This window comes from Lycium barbarum, chromosome 9 (genome assembly GCF_019175385.1).
Source record: "Lycium barbarum isolate Lr01 chromosome 9, ASM1917538v2, whole genome shotgun sequence".
Classification (NCBI taxonomy): domain Eukaryota; kingdom Viridiplantae; phylum Streptophyta; class Magnoliopsida; order Solanales; family Solanaceae; genus Lycium; species Lycium barbarum.
In genome coordinates, this window is record NC_083345.1 from 70,058,142 (window position 1) to 70,075,235 (window position 17,094).

Sequence of the window (17,094 nt, forward strand, 5' to 3'; positions counted from 1 at the left end):
GGGGAAAACATGATTTAGATTAATCGGAAAGAAAATGAGAGGTGGCTAAGTCAGGAGAGGGGAAGGAAACAACAAAGGAAATGTCATTTTCAATAATAATCAATTTAAACATTTTACATGTCATACTAAATGGGGGTGGACATTCAATTCTTCGGTTCGGTTTTTTTGAATGTCGATTCGGTTCTTTGGTTTTGGTTACTGGTTCTGCAGAACTGTAAATGGCGTCGCCCCCGATAATCTTTTCCCTCAAATCCCACATTATCATTTGGTGGAAGACTTGTTTATCTGACCAAGTAGCATACAATTAAGTATAACTGTGGAGAACAAGTATCGACTCCAACAAGCTTAATGGGTCTCATAAATGGCAATGGAAACGTCAATCTTCAATCCAGTACGGTAGAACATGATAGACAGGTGCTTAATGATACTAACAATCAGGCCATTGGACGACTAATTCAAGCCTGCATATTCACAACTGAGGCTAATTGTTCGACGAAGTGATCTAAAAATTTTCATACGGTATATTATAATAATTGACTGGAACAAAGAATCTATCTTATTTTCCTTTCGTCTTCCGCTGGTTGGCCAAGAAAGCTTACTATCTGTATTCAGCACATCTTTTTGTTGTGCGTGGCTCCACTAAGATCACTTATGCAGATTTTATCACGCTAGAATTGCACAAGAACGTGACTACATTGATTACGTCAAGCAATTCGGAACGAAGAGAAAAAAAAGAAGGTTTAGGGGGCAGGAGAAGGAAACAACAAAACACCAATTTTCAAAACTAACATTACGCAGTTTATTGGTTGTCGTCAAGGTAGTCAATCCGTTCTCTATCAAACAAGTCACTGTCTATAGCCAATCAGTTGAACTACATGAGGGAAGTTTCACTCCTACAAAGAAATGGATGTTTTTCTAAAAATACAAACTAGATGTATCATGAGATATTAGTCTTTGCCAACACTCACTAGCAGAGAAATTACAAGAGGATCAGCACCAACATTGCAGTTGATTTAACAATCTGCACTAGGGAATTTGTAACTATTCAATATTGACTAAAGGCGTAAAGATTTCACTGCATTCATAAATGATAGTATCCGTGACTCATCCTTTTGGATGCCGTCCTGTCCACATATGCCACTACTGACATCCACTCCATTGGGTTTAAGAGCAGAAAGAGCTTCACAAACATTCTCCGGGTTAATTCCCCCAGCCAAGAGCCACCCATGTTTGCTTCTAATTGATGGTAGCTTAAACTGAGCCCAGTTGAACCCTTTGCCACTGCAAAAGTGTGTTAATACATAGTTGAACAACAGTAGCGGGTTCAAAGAGAACAAATAAGCTTGTCAGGAAAAGGGAAGGGCGTGGGGACAGGGAGGGGGGAAGAAGGAATCTTAACATGGAAAATTTCAAATGGATTGTGTTTTAAACAAAAATTGAATAAGAACCACTGCATTTGAACTGACGAACTTCCAAAATTTTAAAAGATCCTTTTTTTTGGGGGGAATTTTTTTTCCCAAGTGAAATTCATCTGTTTAGACCCATTTTCATTTCAGTAGAATCAAACATCAGTTTTCATCTATACACAGCACATAGATAGGTAGATAACAATTTTTATTTCATAATTTACAGCCCAACACTACTCAACCTTGCTATGAATTCATCTTCTCTAAAATGGCCAGTGTCCACATCACTGTTTAGTGGTTTGATTCCTATCACATTAGACTCAGTTGCTTGGTCGTGCTAAGTTACAAAAAACAAGTTTGCTGAATCGAGAAAAAGAGTTTACTAATACTAACCAAATGGAATTACATCTTTGTTAATTAGCTCAATATGGGGTGGGATTAAGCTTAGTCCAAAAGAGACCGTGTATGATTACAAACACAGCCATGCCAATGACAGGTGTATATATAAGGAGAAACAGTACCTGCCACCTTTGGCACTATCCACTAGAATCCAATCAACCAGAGAAGACTCCTCATCAGAAATAGAGTTCAAAAGGCATCCCTCTTCATTTGCATGAAGTACGTATACTAAACGTTTCTCCCTGACTAAAACTGGAAAAGCATCTCGAGAACCATTTCCATGAAGCTGCTCAATTTGAACATTTTGTGGATTTGAGTATTCAAAACACGAAATTCAAGATGGTGAAAGATGACAGTTGCACACCTGCACCAATTCAAGATCTGCTGCATCAGAGGCCCTTAGTATTGTGTCAGCATTATCATCTACAAACACCCCAACTGGCTGAGCTCCATATTCCCGCACAACCTTTGAGATTTCCTTTGCAGTAGAAAGTGAAACGGAACGTTTTGAGTTAGGCCATATGATTATACCAATAAAATTGGCTCCAGCTTCTGCTGCAAGAGCAGCATCTCTAGCTGATGTAATTCCACACATTTTGACTAAAGTCCTACTTTCTGTTTGCTCTGCTTGAGCCGAGACCCCTGCTGACTGATTTAAGGTGCACATAAATCTGTTCCGGTTGGAAGTCCTCAATCGTGCTCTATTTGTAGAATATACTTCTACATCCAACAGACCTGTAAAAAAAAGAGTTTGGCAACCAGAATGATGTATCATTTCTAATATATTGTACTTCAACCAGAATTCTGAACCAGTTTTAAAAGAATCTGAAGGAAAAGTCATAATAAGTTACTTTTAAAACACCTATCAATTGCAAATTTGCATCTTTTGCACATATTGTTAATAGGAAATAGAATAAGAGAAGGTCAAAAAGGAAGACTTTCGTTGTAAGATTTAAAAAAGCTCAAGAAAAATGAAATAGTGGAAAAGCAACCAAAGCTTAACTAGAGAAAAAATATTAGGTTGAAGCTTCCTACCCTACGCCAGTCCTTGTTAGCTTCTATCTTTTGCTTTTGTGAAAAAGTTAAAAGGACAAATAGAATAAGTAACAACTGTTGTGATTGCTCATTGGTCTTCACATCACGCGCTTTCTGAAGAGAATCCAAGTTCTCAGAATTCCCAACTTATTATCTTCTTAAACTACAGATAATTTCTTAAAAAGTGTTACTCTCTTTCTTCTTGTTTTACTTTGTCTATTTCCTTGTAGGGTGGAGGTACTATAAGTACAAAGAATGCCATATAATCCAAACTTTCACTTACCTTGACTTCTGGGAATGCCTACTACTCTTGGTTGAAGCTGAGTTCCCATGTTGAACACTGGAAAACAAAGTACGGCTAAGATCAAGTAAATACTGACATTTACTGACACAATGTTATGTGCTCTTATGCCACTCAAATAAATTATTAAATGAAAAGGGCCTTAGAAATTGGCAGAAGTAGATCTTTGAGAACATTAAACAAAGGTTAGCTGCTAAATAACAGCTCTTAGAAAACGTAAATATCATAATGGCACGTCCACTGGGCTTACATCTTTTTTTTTTTTTTTTTGGTATAAAAATAGGAACTAGGAAGAACTTTCAGGGTGACGATATGCATCTTGATAGAGATCCAAAGCTCTTTTGCAGACTGCTATTCGGGTGCACACTGCACGGAGGAACACCCCACATATCTTTAATCTAAAATCTATTAGTCTCTGGATGAGATGACACTTGCATAACTTGATAGTTTGAAGTTGTCTATTGCTTCTCATACAGTACTGACACACCCCTGGTGCTCAGCCCTATTAGAAAAGGTGTATAATCTAACAAGAACCTAGGATTTCTATTATGGATTCAGTCTCCTCTAGGTAAATCTGCTTGCACCAAAACAAAAAAGTTTAATGCGATAGTACTCTATACCTTGTCTCGTATAGAGTATCTGAAAGCAAACAAATGCACACATGGCTTGTCTTACATCTTATTCGAATCTAATTCGAGTAGACGATACTAAATCAACAAGGTATCGATAAGATCTAGGCAATGCACTAAACTTGCTTTGTGATAACTGGCCCCTAACTCCGGTGGTCCTTCTGATCACCGGATTTCTCACTCTACTTCCTTTTTTTTTCAACCTTCTAGGAGATGGATGATAGCATTTATTTCGCGGTAGGCTTTAAGTCTTATGATATTACTAGATCCTCAAACACAGCAGAACATTGGTTTGACTGGACCGAAAGAGGTAAAAATTTCATCAGAAGAGTTTCTTTGAACAAGAAGACTTTGGAATGGATAGTCCAGAACATGAGGGAGGCATCAAAGGTACGAGGCAATGTAGTGAGAAGATGGAAGAGGAGAGACAGTTTCTCTGAGACCTTTTGTTCCAGGAATTTTAATGGCTTTGGTAGATATATTAGCATTATTAGTTTACGAGGGAGAAGGAGAGCGGTGATAATCATACGCGAAGTATCGTTTAATGCTGGCTGGACCTATCTGGCTGACAAGATTGGCAGATTCATTAATAGCTTTGTTGACAAATTTAATGTGAGGGAGCCTAGGTTTGTAGACAAAAAGTTCCAATATGCAGAAGCAATTAAAAGCTGTAAATGGTCGAACAATGAAGTGGTTGGAGGTTCCGCATTAAAGAGGGGAGAGGTTATTCAGATAAAGGAAGGTATGGCACGTCATCAGAATATGGTACTTGGCAGATGCTTGGTGGGTTACTATGTAAATGAGGAAGTTCCAACTTTGTATGACCTACGAAGATGGACTTCTTCCACTTGGAAACAGATCCATGGGCTCAATATTTATGCCATGGGAGAAAATCGATTTCTATTTGAATTTCCATCCAAAAGCATAGCTGAGCAAGTCCTGAAAGGGGAGTGGCACTGGAAAAGAGCCCAAATCAATCTTCAGTGGTGGTCTTCTTTATCAGGAGTCATAGAACAAGGAAATATGCCAAATTCCGTCTGGATTAGGGTTGTGGGTTTGCCGCTCCAATTCTGGTCATCTGAAGTTTTCAAAGTCATTAGTGAATTTTGTGGAGGCTGGCTAGAAACAGAGGAAGAGACTCAACTCCGGAATCATCTAAAGTGGGCTAGAATCAGAGTCAAAGGAGATGGTAGAGAGGTTCCTAAAGAAGTCACCCTGCAGCAAGGCAGACTTCTTTTTACCCTCCAGGTTTGGGTGGAATCTCCGGCGAGAGTTGTCATCGGAGAAGAAGAGGAGAAAGAGGTGTTACATTCTTTTACCCAGCAGATATCGAAGACACTGGGTAAAAGTACAGATACAGTCGCTAAGCAGAAGGAAAAGTCAGATGTTGCTGACTTTGCACGTGATTCTGCAGTGGCACGTGCGGTAAGTTTAAATTCAAATACTGAGAAGGGCCAGATTTATGTTGGATCTGAGAAGGATTTAACTCTGGGCCCAAATAAATTTAATTGTTTGGCCCAATATGAGTCTGAAAAGGGACCAGTTTTAAGTGAATCACATGGTGGGTCACGTGCATCTTCTACAGAACTTAAAACTCCGGATACTTCCACTGTAGATGGCTATAAGAATCACTTCAACAACTTGAAAGAGATGGCATCCAAATTCCTCGAGTGCTTTGCCAATTGGGAAGCTTCTACCAACATGCAAAAGGCAATTTCAATTCCCTCCTCTTCTATATTACCACTTCACACAGGTTCCCCAGTTTTAGGGTTTAAGAAAGTGGCGAATTTAAATTTTGGGTCGGGGAGGAAAGATGCAGGAGAAAAAGAAATGGATCAGCACCAAGAGTTTGTAGAAGAAGAAGAAGATGGGCAGATGGTTTTGCCAACTGAAAGTCAAGAAGATGAAGAGAAAATTGAAGAACATGGGAACACAAACCAGATAACTCTACTGGGAGAGCCTACTCCCATACAAACAGATTTTTCTGAATGTGACAAGGAAGCAGTGATGAGATCGAACTTGTGGGTTCAGGGTAATATTGTGAGGATCAGCCAGGAATTCGGAGCAGCATTTGAAGGTTGCTCTAGGGAGGTCGAAGCTTTATTCACAAAGATTGACCAGAGGAGAGAAAAAGGGATAACTTCAGTTATCTCAATAGAACACAATGCTGATAAACAGACAGTTCCTAGGGAGCTAAGAAATTTGATATTTGATATGAATTTCAAAGATGGGGAACCAAGGAGTGAATCAAGAAGTAGGGGGAGGAATCTAATAACTCCTTTATAATGAAGATAAAAATAATTTCTTGGAACGTGAGGGGGTTGAATATGGAGAGTAAAATGAATACTGTAAGGAGTAGAATACAACAATGAGGGGCTGATATCTATGTTCTGGTGGAAACAAAATTGAGTGGGGAAGTGGGAAATTATCTACAACAACTCTGGGGAAACAGATGGGTGGGGGGTGTATGGCTTGAGTCATTAGGCACTAGGGAGGGGGGGGGGGGGGGGGGCATTATAGTGTTATGGGATAAGAGGCAGTGGAGAGGAGAAATAGTGGAAAATGGGAATCAAAGTTTAACTTGTAAATTGTGTGGGATAAATCAGGATTTCATCTGGTTTATTACAGCAGTTTATGCTGATTGTGGGAGAATTGTAAGGAGGGAACTGTGGGAGGAGATAGGTGCTATGAGGGCTTTATGTGAGGGTCCGTGGGTGGTTTGTGCTGACTTTAACGTCACAAGGTTCTCATCTGAAAGAACTGAATGTAGCAGGCTATCTGGTGCTATGAAGGAATTTTCTGAGTGCATCAATGAGGTAGAGCTGGTGGATCCTCCTTTATTTGGGGGGTCCTATACTTGGAGAGGGGGGACAAATCATAGAACTGCCTCTAGGATTGACAGATTCCTCTTTTCAACACTTTGGGATGAAACGTTCCTACAGGTCAAACAGGATGTAATGCCAAACCTGGGATCTGATCATAATCCAATCATGCTAACATGCGGAGATTGGTCCTTCAAGAAAACATATTTCAAGTTTGAAAATTGGTGGTTGAAGGTGGATGGTTTCAGAAGCAAAGTGCAGGAATGGTGGAGCTCCTTTGATGTTACAGGAAGACCAGACTACAAGTTAGCTGCAAAGTTAATCCTGTTAAAAGGAAAACTTAAAGAATGGAGCAAGGAGAATAAGGGAAACTGGAGGGAAAGAAAAGACAAAATACTGGAACAAGTTGGCAGTCTAGAAGTTATTCAAGAACAAAGACCTCTGACCGAAGATGAGCAATTGCAGAAGGCTCAGTTGGCTATGGAGTATGAAGAAGTGGCTAGAAATGAAGAGATAGCCTGGAGACAAAGATCTAGAGTGCAATGGATCAAGAGTGGAGACAAAAACACAAAGTATTTTCACAGGATGGCCACAACTCACAAAAGATTCAACACTATTGACACTTTAATTGTTGATGGAGTTAGATCCTCTGAACCTATGGATATTCAGAATGCAATTCTAGAATTCTATCAGAACCTGTACAGTGAGACAGAAGCATGGAGACCAAACTTGAACATTCAAGGTGTCCAAAGCATTACTAGAGAAGAGCAAATATGGATGTCAAGGCAATTTGAAGAAGATGAAGTATGGGAAGGGATCAAACTGTGTGCTGTTGATAAGGCACCTGGCCCGGATGGATACACAATGGCCTTCTTCCAGGCATTTTGGGATGTTCTGAAGGAGGATTTGATGCTGACTTTTCAGAATTTCCATTCTCAACAGATGTTTGAAAAAAGTTTCAATGCCACCTTTGTGGCCTTGATTCCAAAGAAGGTGGGTGCAACTGAACTAAGGGACTTTAGGCCCATTAGTTTGATCACTAGTGTGTACAAAATAATTTCCAAAGTGCTGGCAGAAAGGTTAAAGAGAGTGGTGAGCAAGTTAGTCAATAAGCACCAAATGGCATTCATAAAGGGGAGGCAAATTATGGATGTTGCTTTAATAGCAAGTGAGTGTATTGACACCAGACTTAGAGGAGAAGAGCCAGGAGTGATGTGCAAGCTGGATATTGAAAAAGCCTATGACCATTTGAACTGGAATTTTCTTATCAACACTCTAAGACAAATGGGGTTTGATTGCAGGTGGCTAAAGTGGATGGAATTCTGCATTAAAACTACCAGGTTCTCTATTCTAGTAAATGGAGAACCTGTGGGTTTTTTTCCTGCAGAAAGGGGGCTTAGGCAGGGGGACCCTTTATCCCCTTTCCTTTTCATTATAGCTATGGAAGGCTTGGACAGCATGATGAGAATTGCTTCTCAAAATAGCTGGATCAGAGGATTTAATGTGAGAAATATGGCTAATGAGGTTATGGAAATCTCCCATCTACTGTATGCTGATGATACAGTAGTTTTTTGTGAGGCAAATCAGGAACAGATCTGCCATTTGAGGGTGATACTAGTGGTTTTTGAAGCATGTTCTGGGCTGAAAGTCAACAGGAGGAAGAGCAGTATATTCCCAGTCAAGGAGGTGCAGCAGATCCAAGTGCTTGCAAGCATTTTGAATTGCAAGATTGAGAATTTGCCTACTGTTTATCTTGGAATGCCTTTGGGATCAATGCATAAAGCAGTGAAAATCTGGGATGGTATCATAGAGAAGACTGAAAAGAAACTAGCTCTATGGAAATCTCAATACCTATCCTTGGGAGGAAGACTCATCTTAATCAACTCAGTCTTGGATTCCTTGCCAACATATGTGATGTCCTTATTTCCTATCCCAAGCAAGGTGGTTAAGGCTCTGGACACTCTAAGGAGAAACTTTCTATGGCAAGGAAACAATGAGGAAAAAAAGTTCCACTTGGTAAATTGGGAAGTAGTTCAACAAAGCAGAATGCATGGAGGATTGGGGGTGAAGAACCTAAAATTACAGAATAAAAGCTTACTCATGAAGTGGTTATGGAGATATAATCAGGAAGATCAGGCACTATGGAAAGAGGTAATCCAATATAAGTATAGCCAAAATGGGAATTGGTGTACAAATGAGGTGACAAATACCTATGGTGTGGGGGTATGGAGGACCATTAGAGCTTTCTGGCTGGCTCTGAAGGCAAATGTTAACTACAAGGTGGGTAGGGGTGACAAGATTCTTTTCTGGAAGGAAAATTGGAGTGGACAGGGGACATTACAACTACTGTTTCCTAGCTTATTTTCTATAAGCACAAATCCAGATAGTACAATAGAGGAGATATGGTCTCCCCAAGGCTGGAATTTGATTTTCAGAAGACTTCTAAATGATTGGGAAATAGCATGGGTAGCAGAACTACTGACAGTAATTAGTGGATTTCAAGGAACTAATTTTGAGCCAGATAAATTGACATGGAAGCATAATCAAGATGGACTGTTCTCTGTGAACAGATTGTACAACAAGGGTTTGACTGAAATTTCAGGGAGGACACCAGGACCTTGGAAATCCATTTGGAAGAGTGTGGCACCAACTAAGGTGAAGTGTTTCACCTGGCTGGTAGCTTGGAGAGCCTGCTTGACTCATGAAGCATTGCAGAAAAGAGGAATAAACATTGCTTCAAGATGCACATTATGCAAGGAGGCCTTAGAGACAAACAATCACCTTTTCCTTCATTGTAAAGTTACGGCACAAGTCTGGGCATTGTTCATTAATTTGGCTAAGGTGGACTGGACTATGCCTGAACACACTGCAGACCTTCTAAGCTGTTGGATAAGAAGGGGAGGGAGCAAGAGTCAGAAGATTTGGTGGAAAACAGTTCCTGCCTGCATCTGGTGGAACATTTGGAAGGAAAGAAACGACAGAATTTTTAAAGGCAGAGAAAGTTCATTGCAGAAGATCCAATGGAAGGTCTTAACTTCATTAAGTTTTTGGTGTAAAGAACAATATGTAGAAGAGGAAGTTCAGTTAGTGGACTTTTTAGGATTACTGTAAGTATATCTCTTTCAGTAAAGTGTAAATTTTTGGAGGTGGCCAGCATACCCTTAATGCTGAGGAATACAAAATTACCAGTTTCAAAAAAAAAGAAGGATAAAGAGAAATATAAGTTAATGCAGAACCTGAGAGCATCTTTTCTTCCTAATTCTGTTCTACCACTGTAGTGCTATGCGAGAGAGGAGAGATGACGTGAAAAAGTCCTGCTACTCATCAAATAAATGAACTGGTCAAATAGAGAAATTGGTAACACATTCTAATAACTAGACTAATCATCTTATACTAGCTATTCATTCAACAAAGAAACCCTTTAAAACTGGCGATTAGCAGACAAGCAACTAAAATCCAGAACACTGCAAAGCAACATAAACCAACAAATCGCGGAGATATCCAGAGCGTCTCGCTACATGATTAAATTCTAGAAAAAGTACAAACTAAATATAAACAAAGGATATCTTATGTCTGTTCGGAATCCAAGGGGTCGTTTGGTGATGCAAGGATTGGGATTAATTAGTTGAAAGACAGCTGGACGTGCAGAAGCAGTCAAGTTAGTTACTCTTCCAGAAGTTAGTTACAGTTGTTAAAGCTGTTAGTTGTTAACTGTACTGTGTACTGAGTTGTAGTTGAGTAGTTACTGAATTTAGGATCTATTCTTCATTCATGGATTGTATAAATACATTGTACTCTTGTAGTTGAATTCATTCATGATAATAATACAAGTTACTCGTCTTCTCTCTAAACTCTATTCCCTATTCTAGCTTAATTCTCGGTTGAACCCCTGAACAAGCAATCATCTTGTTCGAGCTACAAGCTCCTAGACTAACTAATTCCATTCGGGATTACTTTTGTGCATCAATTGGTATCAGATCAATTGATCCTCGGCATTGCCATTAGGACTCGAAGCAAGAACTATGATAAACCAGTAGAAAAAAATGGAAGACAAGCTATCACAAATTCAGGAACAGTTGCAGAAACTGATGGAGTGTATGACCAGTATGAATGAAAGGAAAACACAGACGAATAAGAAATTGTTGGAAATCAAGGAAGCCATTGGAGTTCTGACTCAAAAGGGAAAGATAAGGAGCAGGTGAGAGCGGAAGCATCAACCAACAGAGTCTGTCCAATGGACGATCATCTTGAAGGTTGAACCTCAAAATGGTTCTGCGCATAACAGGAACAATTCTTCAGCAAGAGATCCTGAACTTCTTGAAGACATGCTTCTTGCCACACTTTTTACAGAAGATGAAGGTAATGTATATTCTAAAATTGGAAGAGATGTAGTCACTCCTTACATGTTTCATCAAATGCCTGAGAGAAATGGGATGTCAAGGAATAACATGATATCTGATTATGCATCTTTGGCTTCTTGGTACTCTACTCATGTTGGTTAATTTAATGTGAATTTTTGTAATGCTTTCAAGATGGAATATGAGAATATTATTTTGGATAATGAAAAGGAGAAGCATCACGGAGTTGGTGCAAAACAATGGGGATTGGATAAGTTTGTTGTTAATAAAGGCCAACAACAGTTCTTTCACGTCAAATATGATCGAATTAGGTTTCCAGGGGTGAAAAATGCATTTAATAATGGAACTTGTGAAGTTTATTCAAGAGCTGCTTGGAAAGAAGTGCTCTCATCTTGGAGACCTGATTTGCAGCTTCATGAAACTTCAGTGATCTCTAGTGAAGAACAGATATGGTTACAAAGACAATTTGAGGAGGAGGAAATTCTGGAGTGTATCAATTTATGTGCTATGGAGAAGGCTCCTGGACCAGATGGTTTTCTTATGTTGTTTTTTCTCTCTTTCTGGGAAATGTTGAAGGAAGATATCATAAGCACTGTCCAGTTCTTCCACTCTAACCAGACTTTGCCACCTTCATAGCTTTGATCCCTAAGAAAATAGGTGCTGCTGATCTGAAGGACTACAGGCCAATAAGTTTGGTAGGTGGAGTCTACAAAACTATTGCAAAGCTACTAGCAGAAAGGTTGAAGAAAGTGGTGAGTAAGCTGATCAACAAACATCAGATGGCTTTTATAAAAGGGATACAATTTATGGATGCTGCCCTCATAACTACTGAATGTATTGATTCAAGAATGAAGGGAGTGGAACCTGGTGTTATGTGCAAACTTGATATTCAGAAAGCCTATGACCATGTAAATTGGAAATTCTTAATAAATACTCTCAGGCAGATGGGGTTTGGTAGTAAATGGCTGAGCTGGATTGAGTTTTGTATTAAAACTATCAGGTTCTGTTCTTGTAAATGGAGAACCTGTGGGTTTTTTTTCCATCTGAGAGGGGTTTGAGACAGGGTGACCCTCTATCTCCTTTCCTTTTTATTCTGGTAATGGAAGGATTTGATAGCATCATGAGAATTGCAATACATAATTAGATGTATCAGGGGATTTCAAATTGGTGGTAGAGCGGGGGAGGAAATGGAGATCTGTCACTTATTGTATGCTGATGACACTGTTATTTTTTGTGAACCAAAGGCTGAACAGATCTGCTATATCAGATTGACGTTGATAGTTTTTGAAGCTGTATCAGGTTTGAAGGTCAATTGGGGGGAAAGCAGTCTATTCCCTGTCAAAGAAGTCCCTCATATTCAAGAACTGGCAAGCATATTAAGGTGCAAAGACCTAGGTATGCCACTGGGTAGCAAGCATAAGGCACTGGAGATCTGGGATGGTATAGTGGAGAAAACTGAGAAGAAGCTTGCAAAGTGGAAGGCACAATATTTGTCACTTGGGGGAAGATTAACCTTGACTCTGTGCTAGATTCTCTCCCTACATATGTGATGTCCTTATTTCCTACTCCTTCAACAGTAGTGAAAAAATTAGACAAGCTAACGAGAAAATTTTTATGGCAAGGTTGCAAAGAAGGAAAGGGTTACAGTTTGGTGAAATGGGACAAAGTAATACTTAGCAAAGTAAAGTCTACGTCTTTATCTATGTGCCTATATAAAGGAATAACTTGTTTCTAAACCAAAGAAGGATTCAAAGGAATTGAATGGAAGATTAAATGTACGAGGCCATTAATAAGCTAAGATGGGTTTCCTTTCTTTGAGTAATTTAAAGGCATATCAAATGGCGAGTTTGGGCATATTTGAATGTTTGTAGAGTTCAATCCCTCTAGAAGTAATCCTATCAACCTCGTACAATAGTGGCGACTCATAGTACTTGTGGACAAAAAGCACACTTTTAGGGTCAAAACAGGTTGAGCCCATTAAACAAGTCATGATCCAACATACCGAAAATTTGTATGGATCAAGATGTGCTAAACCAAAGGTGCCTAACCCTCTCCAATTCAATACTACTATTCTATTTGACTATTTTTTCCCAATTTGTAACTGTACAATTGAGTTGCTACATATATCCCACACCTTTCTCTTCTCTCCCCCACCCCTTCCGCAGAAGAAAAGGAAGTAAAAGAAATAGAACGGATGCCAAACAGTCCGGATCAGGAAGGTGCCTGAAACCTAGAGCTTTCCTTCTTCAAATGTTCTCGCCCTAATCATGTAGAATGTGGTGATAACAACTAAACAACAAACTAATCTTTCAGCATCAAAGATCTCATCTTGCAGCCTAATTGGTATGGAGGAAAACATTTTCCAATCTTCCCATGTTTGATTTAGACAAAAAATTTGGAAAATATTTTTCTAGGAAAACAAGTTCCACAAGTGGCATTACACACTAATTGTCTCCCCCCCACCCTACCCCACCCTCATCCCCACTACCCCACAACTTGCCCCCAACCCCAACCTCATAGTGTTTGCCTAGATTATATACAAATGCTTTAGGGACAATAATTTCTGCTTACATACCAAACACAAGAAAATAAGTAAGAAAACCACTTATTGTCCAGGAAAACCACTTTCCTTATACCAAACACACCCTAAATGTCAAAACCACTTATTGTCCAGGAAAACCACTTTCCTTATACCAAACACACCCTAAATGTCACATCTTTCTGCTCAGTGTTGGAAAGGTAGCATAATTATATCCAACTCTAATATATGGTTTGTTCCATAGCTTAAGAGAGAACACGATTAAGAAAGTGTTGTGATATGTCCAGGTTTTGAAGGATGGGCTTTCAACTTTACATGTGCCATATTCTTATGGTTTTGCAATCATTCTACTAACAATACTAGTAAAAGCTGCAACTTTCTCTCTAACCAAAAAACAGGTCAGTTGTCTACTTTCATGTCTTCTCTTTACAATATTTCTGTGCAGCGGATAGTATTTTAGAAGAAGTTAATTGATCTGTACAAAGGACAAATCATATTCTTGCTTATGAAGGCTTAGATGGCTTACTATCTTCTAAGAATTATTCTTAGGTTGATCAGCAATGGCAATGCAATCTATGGCACCGTAAATAAAGGCTATTCAAGAGCGATATGCTGGAGACCAGGTTAATTTGAACCCAAGCTTCACATATTTTTCACCTTTAGTTAGTAGAGTATTACTGGAGGACCTAAACGCTTAAATTACATGGAATTTTCTTATATTTGTCCAGTGTGTAATCTTTCCTTCAGCTACTTTAACTTCTTATATACATCTATTTCCAGGAGAGGATTCGACTTGAAACTGCTTGACTTTATAAATTAGCTGGCATAAATCCACTGGCAGGTCTCATATGTACTTTCTTTTTTCACTGCCAAAGCTTTCTATGGTTGACAATTCCGGTTGTTCATCCTTACACACCATACATGTGGCAACATATATATATATATACCACCAGGATGTGCGCCGACCCTTGCCACTATACCTATATGAATTGGACTTTATGGAGAGCTCTCAAATGAGGTAAAACTTGAATCATCTACTTGTTCACCTATTCTCTCTAGAGGCTTTTTAACTTGAATAGCACTTGCTAAAAAACGAGAAAGGAAAAAAGATATTTTGAGATAAGTGGAAAGCGAACTACCACTGCTGGCAATTTCAACTTTATATATATCTAGCAAATTCTTTAGGTTTCTATAAGTTTCATTCAAGCATCTCTAACACTTAGTTTTTTCTTATCATTTTTGTTACATTAAGGGACTTGTTACACTTTTGGATACCGTCACTACAGTATACATCACAAAAATTCTAACATCACCACTTCCACAAGGAAAGGAAACAAACACAAATTCCTTTCATTAAAATAAGGTGTGTCTGACAAAGGAGAAGCAGCAACTAATGAAGCTAAATATTAATGGTTAAATTAATCAAGTAAACTAATTTTCAAACACTTATTAGAGAAAAGGAAGAGCAATTGGCACAAAGGAAACAAAATTCAGTGCTTCCCTAACCACACCACACTTGTATGTATCTCCTAATGTCGGTCGTTTAACCAGCGAATCAATTTGTCTCTCAGACAATGTGTCGAACAGGTTGTGGGCATCCTACAATTAGCTTAGTCTAAGGAGGAAGGGTGAGTGGTCAAGCCTCCCAAAAGGTTGGGTAATTATAGTTGAACAGCTGGAGAGACCAATTACATCAGGTTTCGAACTCAAATCAAACACAATCCTGCCCTGCTCTTTTATCATATTTATTGTAAGCTAAAGAGAGAAGGGAGTTACCTGGACGTGAAGGGCTGGCCGAGCACCCGTGTGTGCAAGGGATCCTAATGTTTTTCAAGAGAAGTGGGAAAATAACAGGAGGGGCTGGGTAGTTGGTCTTTCAAAACATTTTTTTTGCGCGGATTGCCTTCTTTTAGGGTGGTTTTTAACTTTTAGCTTTCGCTCGACACTCCGAGGTTCTAGATTAAACTTCAGCTCAGTAAAAAAAAAAAAAAATCGTAAAGCAAAATTTTAAACTCTACCTTGCTATTCTTTTTAAAAAAAAATTAACTGAGCGGGAGTTCGAACCCAAAACCAAGAAATTTTTAGTGAAGGACAAAAATTAAAGACCACCAATTAAAGGGACAAAAATTAAAGACCACCCCAGTGAAGGGTAATCTTGCAAATTACCCCTTTAAAAATTCTACCGAAAGGGTTTAAAATGTCCTTAGATTGTGTGAAATTGAATAAAAATGTCATTCGTGTTATAAATATTATTTGTTATTGTGTATATCTATCTTTACAAATATTCTTGTTCTAGTTTTATAGTTTTATAACACGTTATCAGCATGAGTCGGTATCGATGCTTACTGGAAATCAGGTATTATCCCTCCGATCCATATTGGTATATTGATTTTGTTGTTTATGATGACTGCTGCTATGAAAAAATAAGGGTAAATTCTCTTTGTGGAGGAGAACGTTTTAGTATATGTGATTAGGTATGTTTTCAAGTGAAAAAAAAAAAAAGATAGGTATGTTTTCAAAACTTGATGAGGTTTGTGACTCCTAGTAAGTTATGTCTGTATACGGTAAAAACCGGATGCGAGGCAAACCGGTGGAGCGAGGGGACCGACTGATCTGCCTTCTTCGTCATTGGAACGACCAAGCCCGGTGACCCGAGCATTCGTGGCCGTTGGTCCGTACGGCTGTTGGTTCGAGTAGCCGTTGGTCCGAGTAGTCGTTGGTCCGTGTGGCCGTTGGTCCGAGTAGCCATTGGTCCGTGTGGTCGTTGCACGCGGGTCACGCGCCAGTAACGTCCTGTCCTGGTCAACTACCCACCGTGCGTGTGTCAGACGGCGCTGTCAGTCTAATCCCACCAAATCCGTGCAGAGCTGTCCTTGTTGCTATTATTTTATTAGTTCACATCATATGAGACCCATGGAGGTCACACTATAAATAGAGCACATCCCCCTCCTTTGTAAGGGTTGGCATCTTTTACCTTCCAAGAACATTTATAATAGAAGAGCTCATATATTCAATCTCTCTCTCAATATTTGATCCGGCCGAGGCCGTTTGTTTCCATTTACGTTGTGTTTCTTCCATTAAGTATTCAACATGGCTTCTAAACGTTCATGTCCGTAGCAAATTAAGCAAATCACCGTTACTAGCCGTTTTATTACCAAATACTCACACGCTTATTTTCCGCTATCAAATATATATATCAAGATCCAAGCACATATCCTATACCCGCGTACAAATTCAATTGGTTTCCCAATTTCGGGGTAAACAGTTTGGCACCCACCGTGGGGCTAGGATAATAGTGGTCTTTGATCTTGATCTCTATCTTACCCATCAAAATCAGAAACATCTGCTGTCCGTCTCTGAAAAAATGGACCAAATGGCTAACAGTGGGCAATCTGGTCACGTCAACAACAACGAGATCGTGGCCGAAAATGAAGGCAGCGGGCCACGAGGATTGCCAAACCCCACTGACCCTTTAAATACTAACAATTCAATTACTTTGTCCGGGACACAAGTCCGGAAAGAACCGGATACCCCGAATGATAATATTGACTTGCGTTTAATTTTTGAAATGTTCCAGGAACAGAGAGCGGCGATTGCCGAACAGG

At 39.3% G+C, this 17,094-nt stretch overlaps 1 protein-coding gene across 3 annotated transcripts; it reads right to left on the reverse strand.

The window, feature by feature from the left end:
- Positions 1-775: 775 nt before the first annotated feature.
- Positions 776-15,382, reverse strand: LOC132608933 (N-(5'-phosphoribosyl)anthranilate isomerase 1, chloroplastic-like). Of its 3 annotated transcripts, XM_060322734.1 has the most exons (6): positions 15,266-15,382; positions 9,829-9,909; positions 3,124-3,180; positions 2,170-2,540; positions 1,928-2,091; positions 776-1,281 (listed from the first exon to the last, which is right to left on the reverse strand). In XM_060322734.1, exons 2-6 carry the CDS (start codon positions 9,836-9,838, stop codon positions 1,056-1,058), a joined length of 828 nt encoding a protein of 275 aa, XP_060178717.1. In that variant the 5' UTR covers positions 9,839-9,909; positions 15,266-15,382; the 3' UTR covers positions 776-1,055. The 3 variants fall into 3 exon arrangements, with proteins under 3 accessions (XP_060178717.1, XP_060178718.1, XP_060178719.1); XM_060322735.1 differs by lacking the exon at positions 9,829-9,909 and having other exon boundaries at positions 15,266-15,370; XM_060322736.1 differs by lacking the exons at positions 3,124-3,180; positions 9,829-9,909 and having other exon boundaries at positions 15,266-15,381.
- Between the last annotated feature and the right edge of the window lie 1,712 nt (positions 15,383-17,094).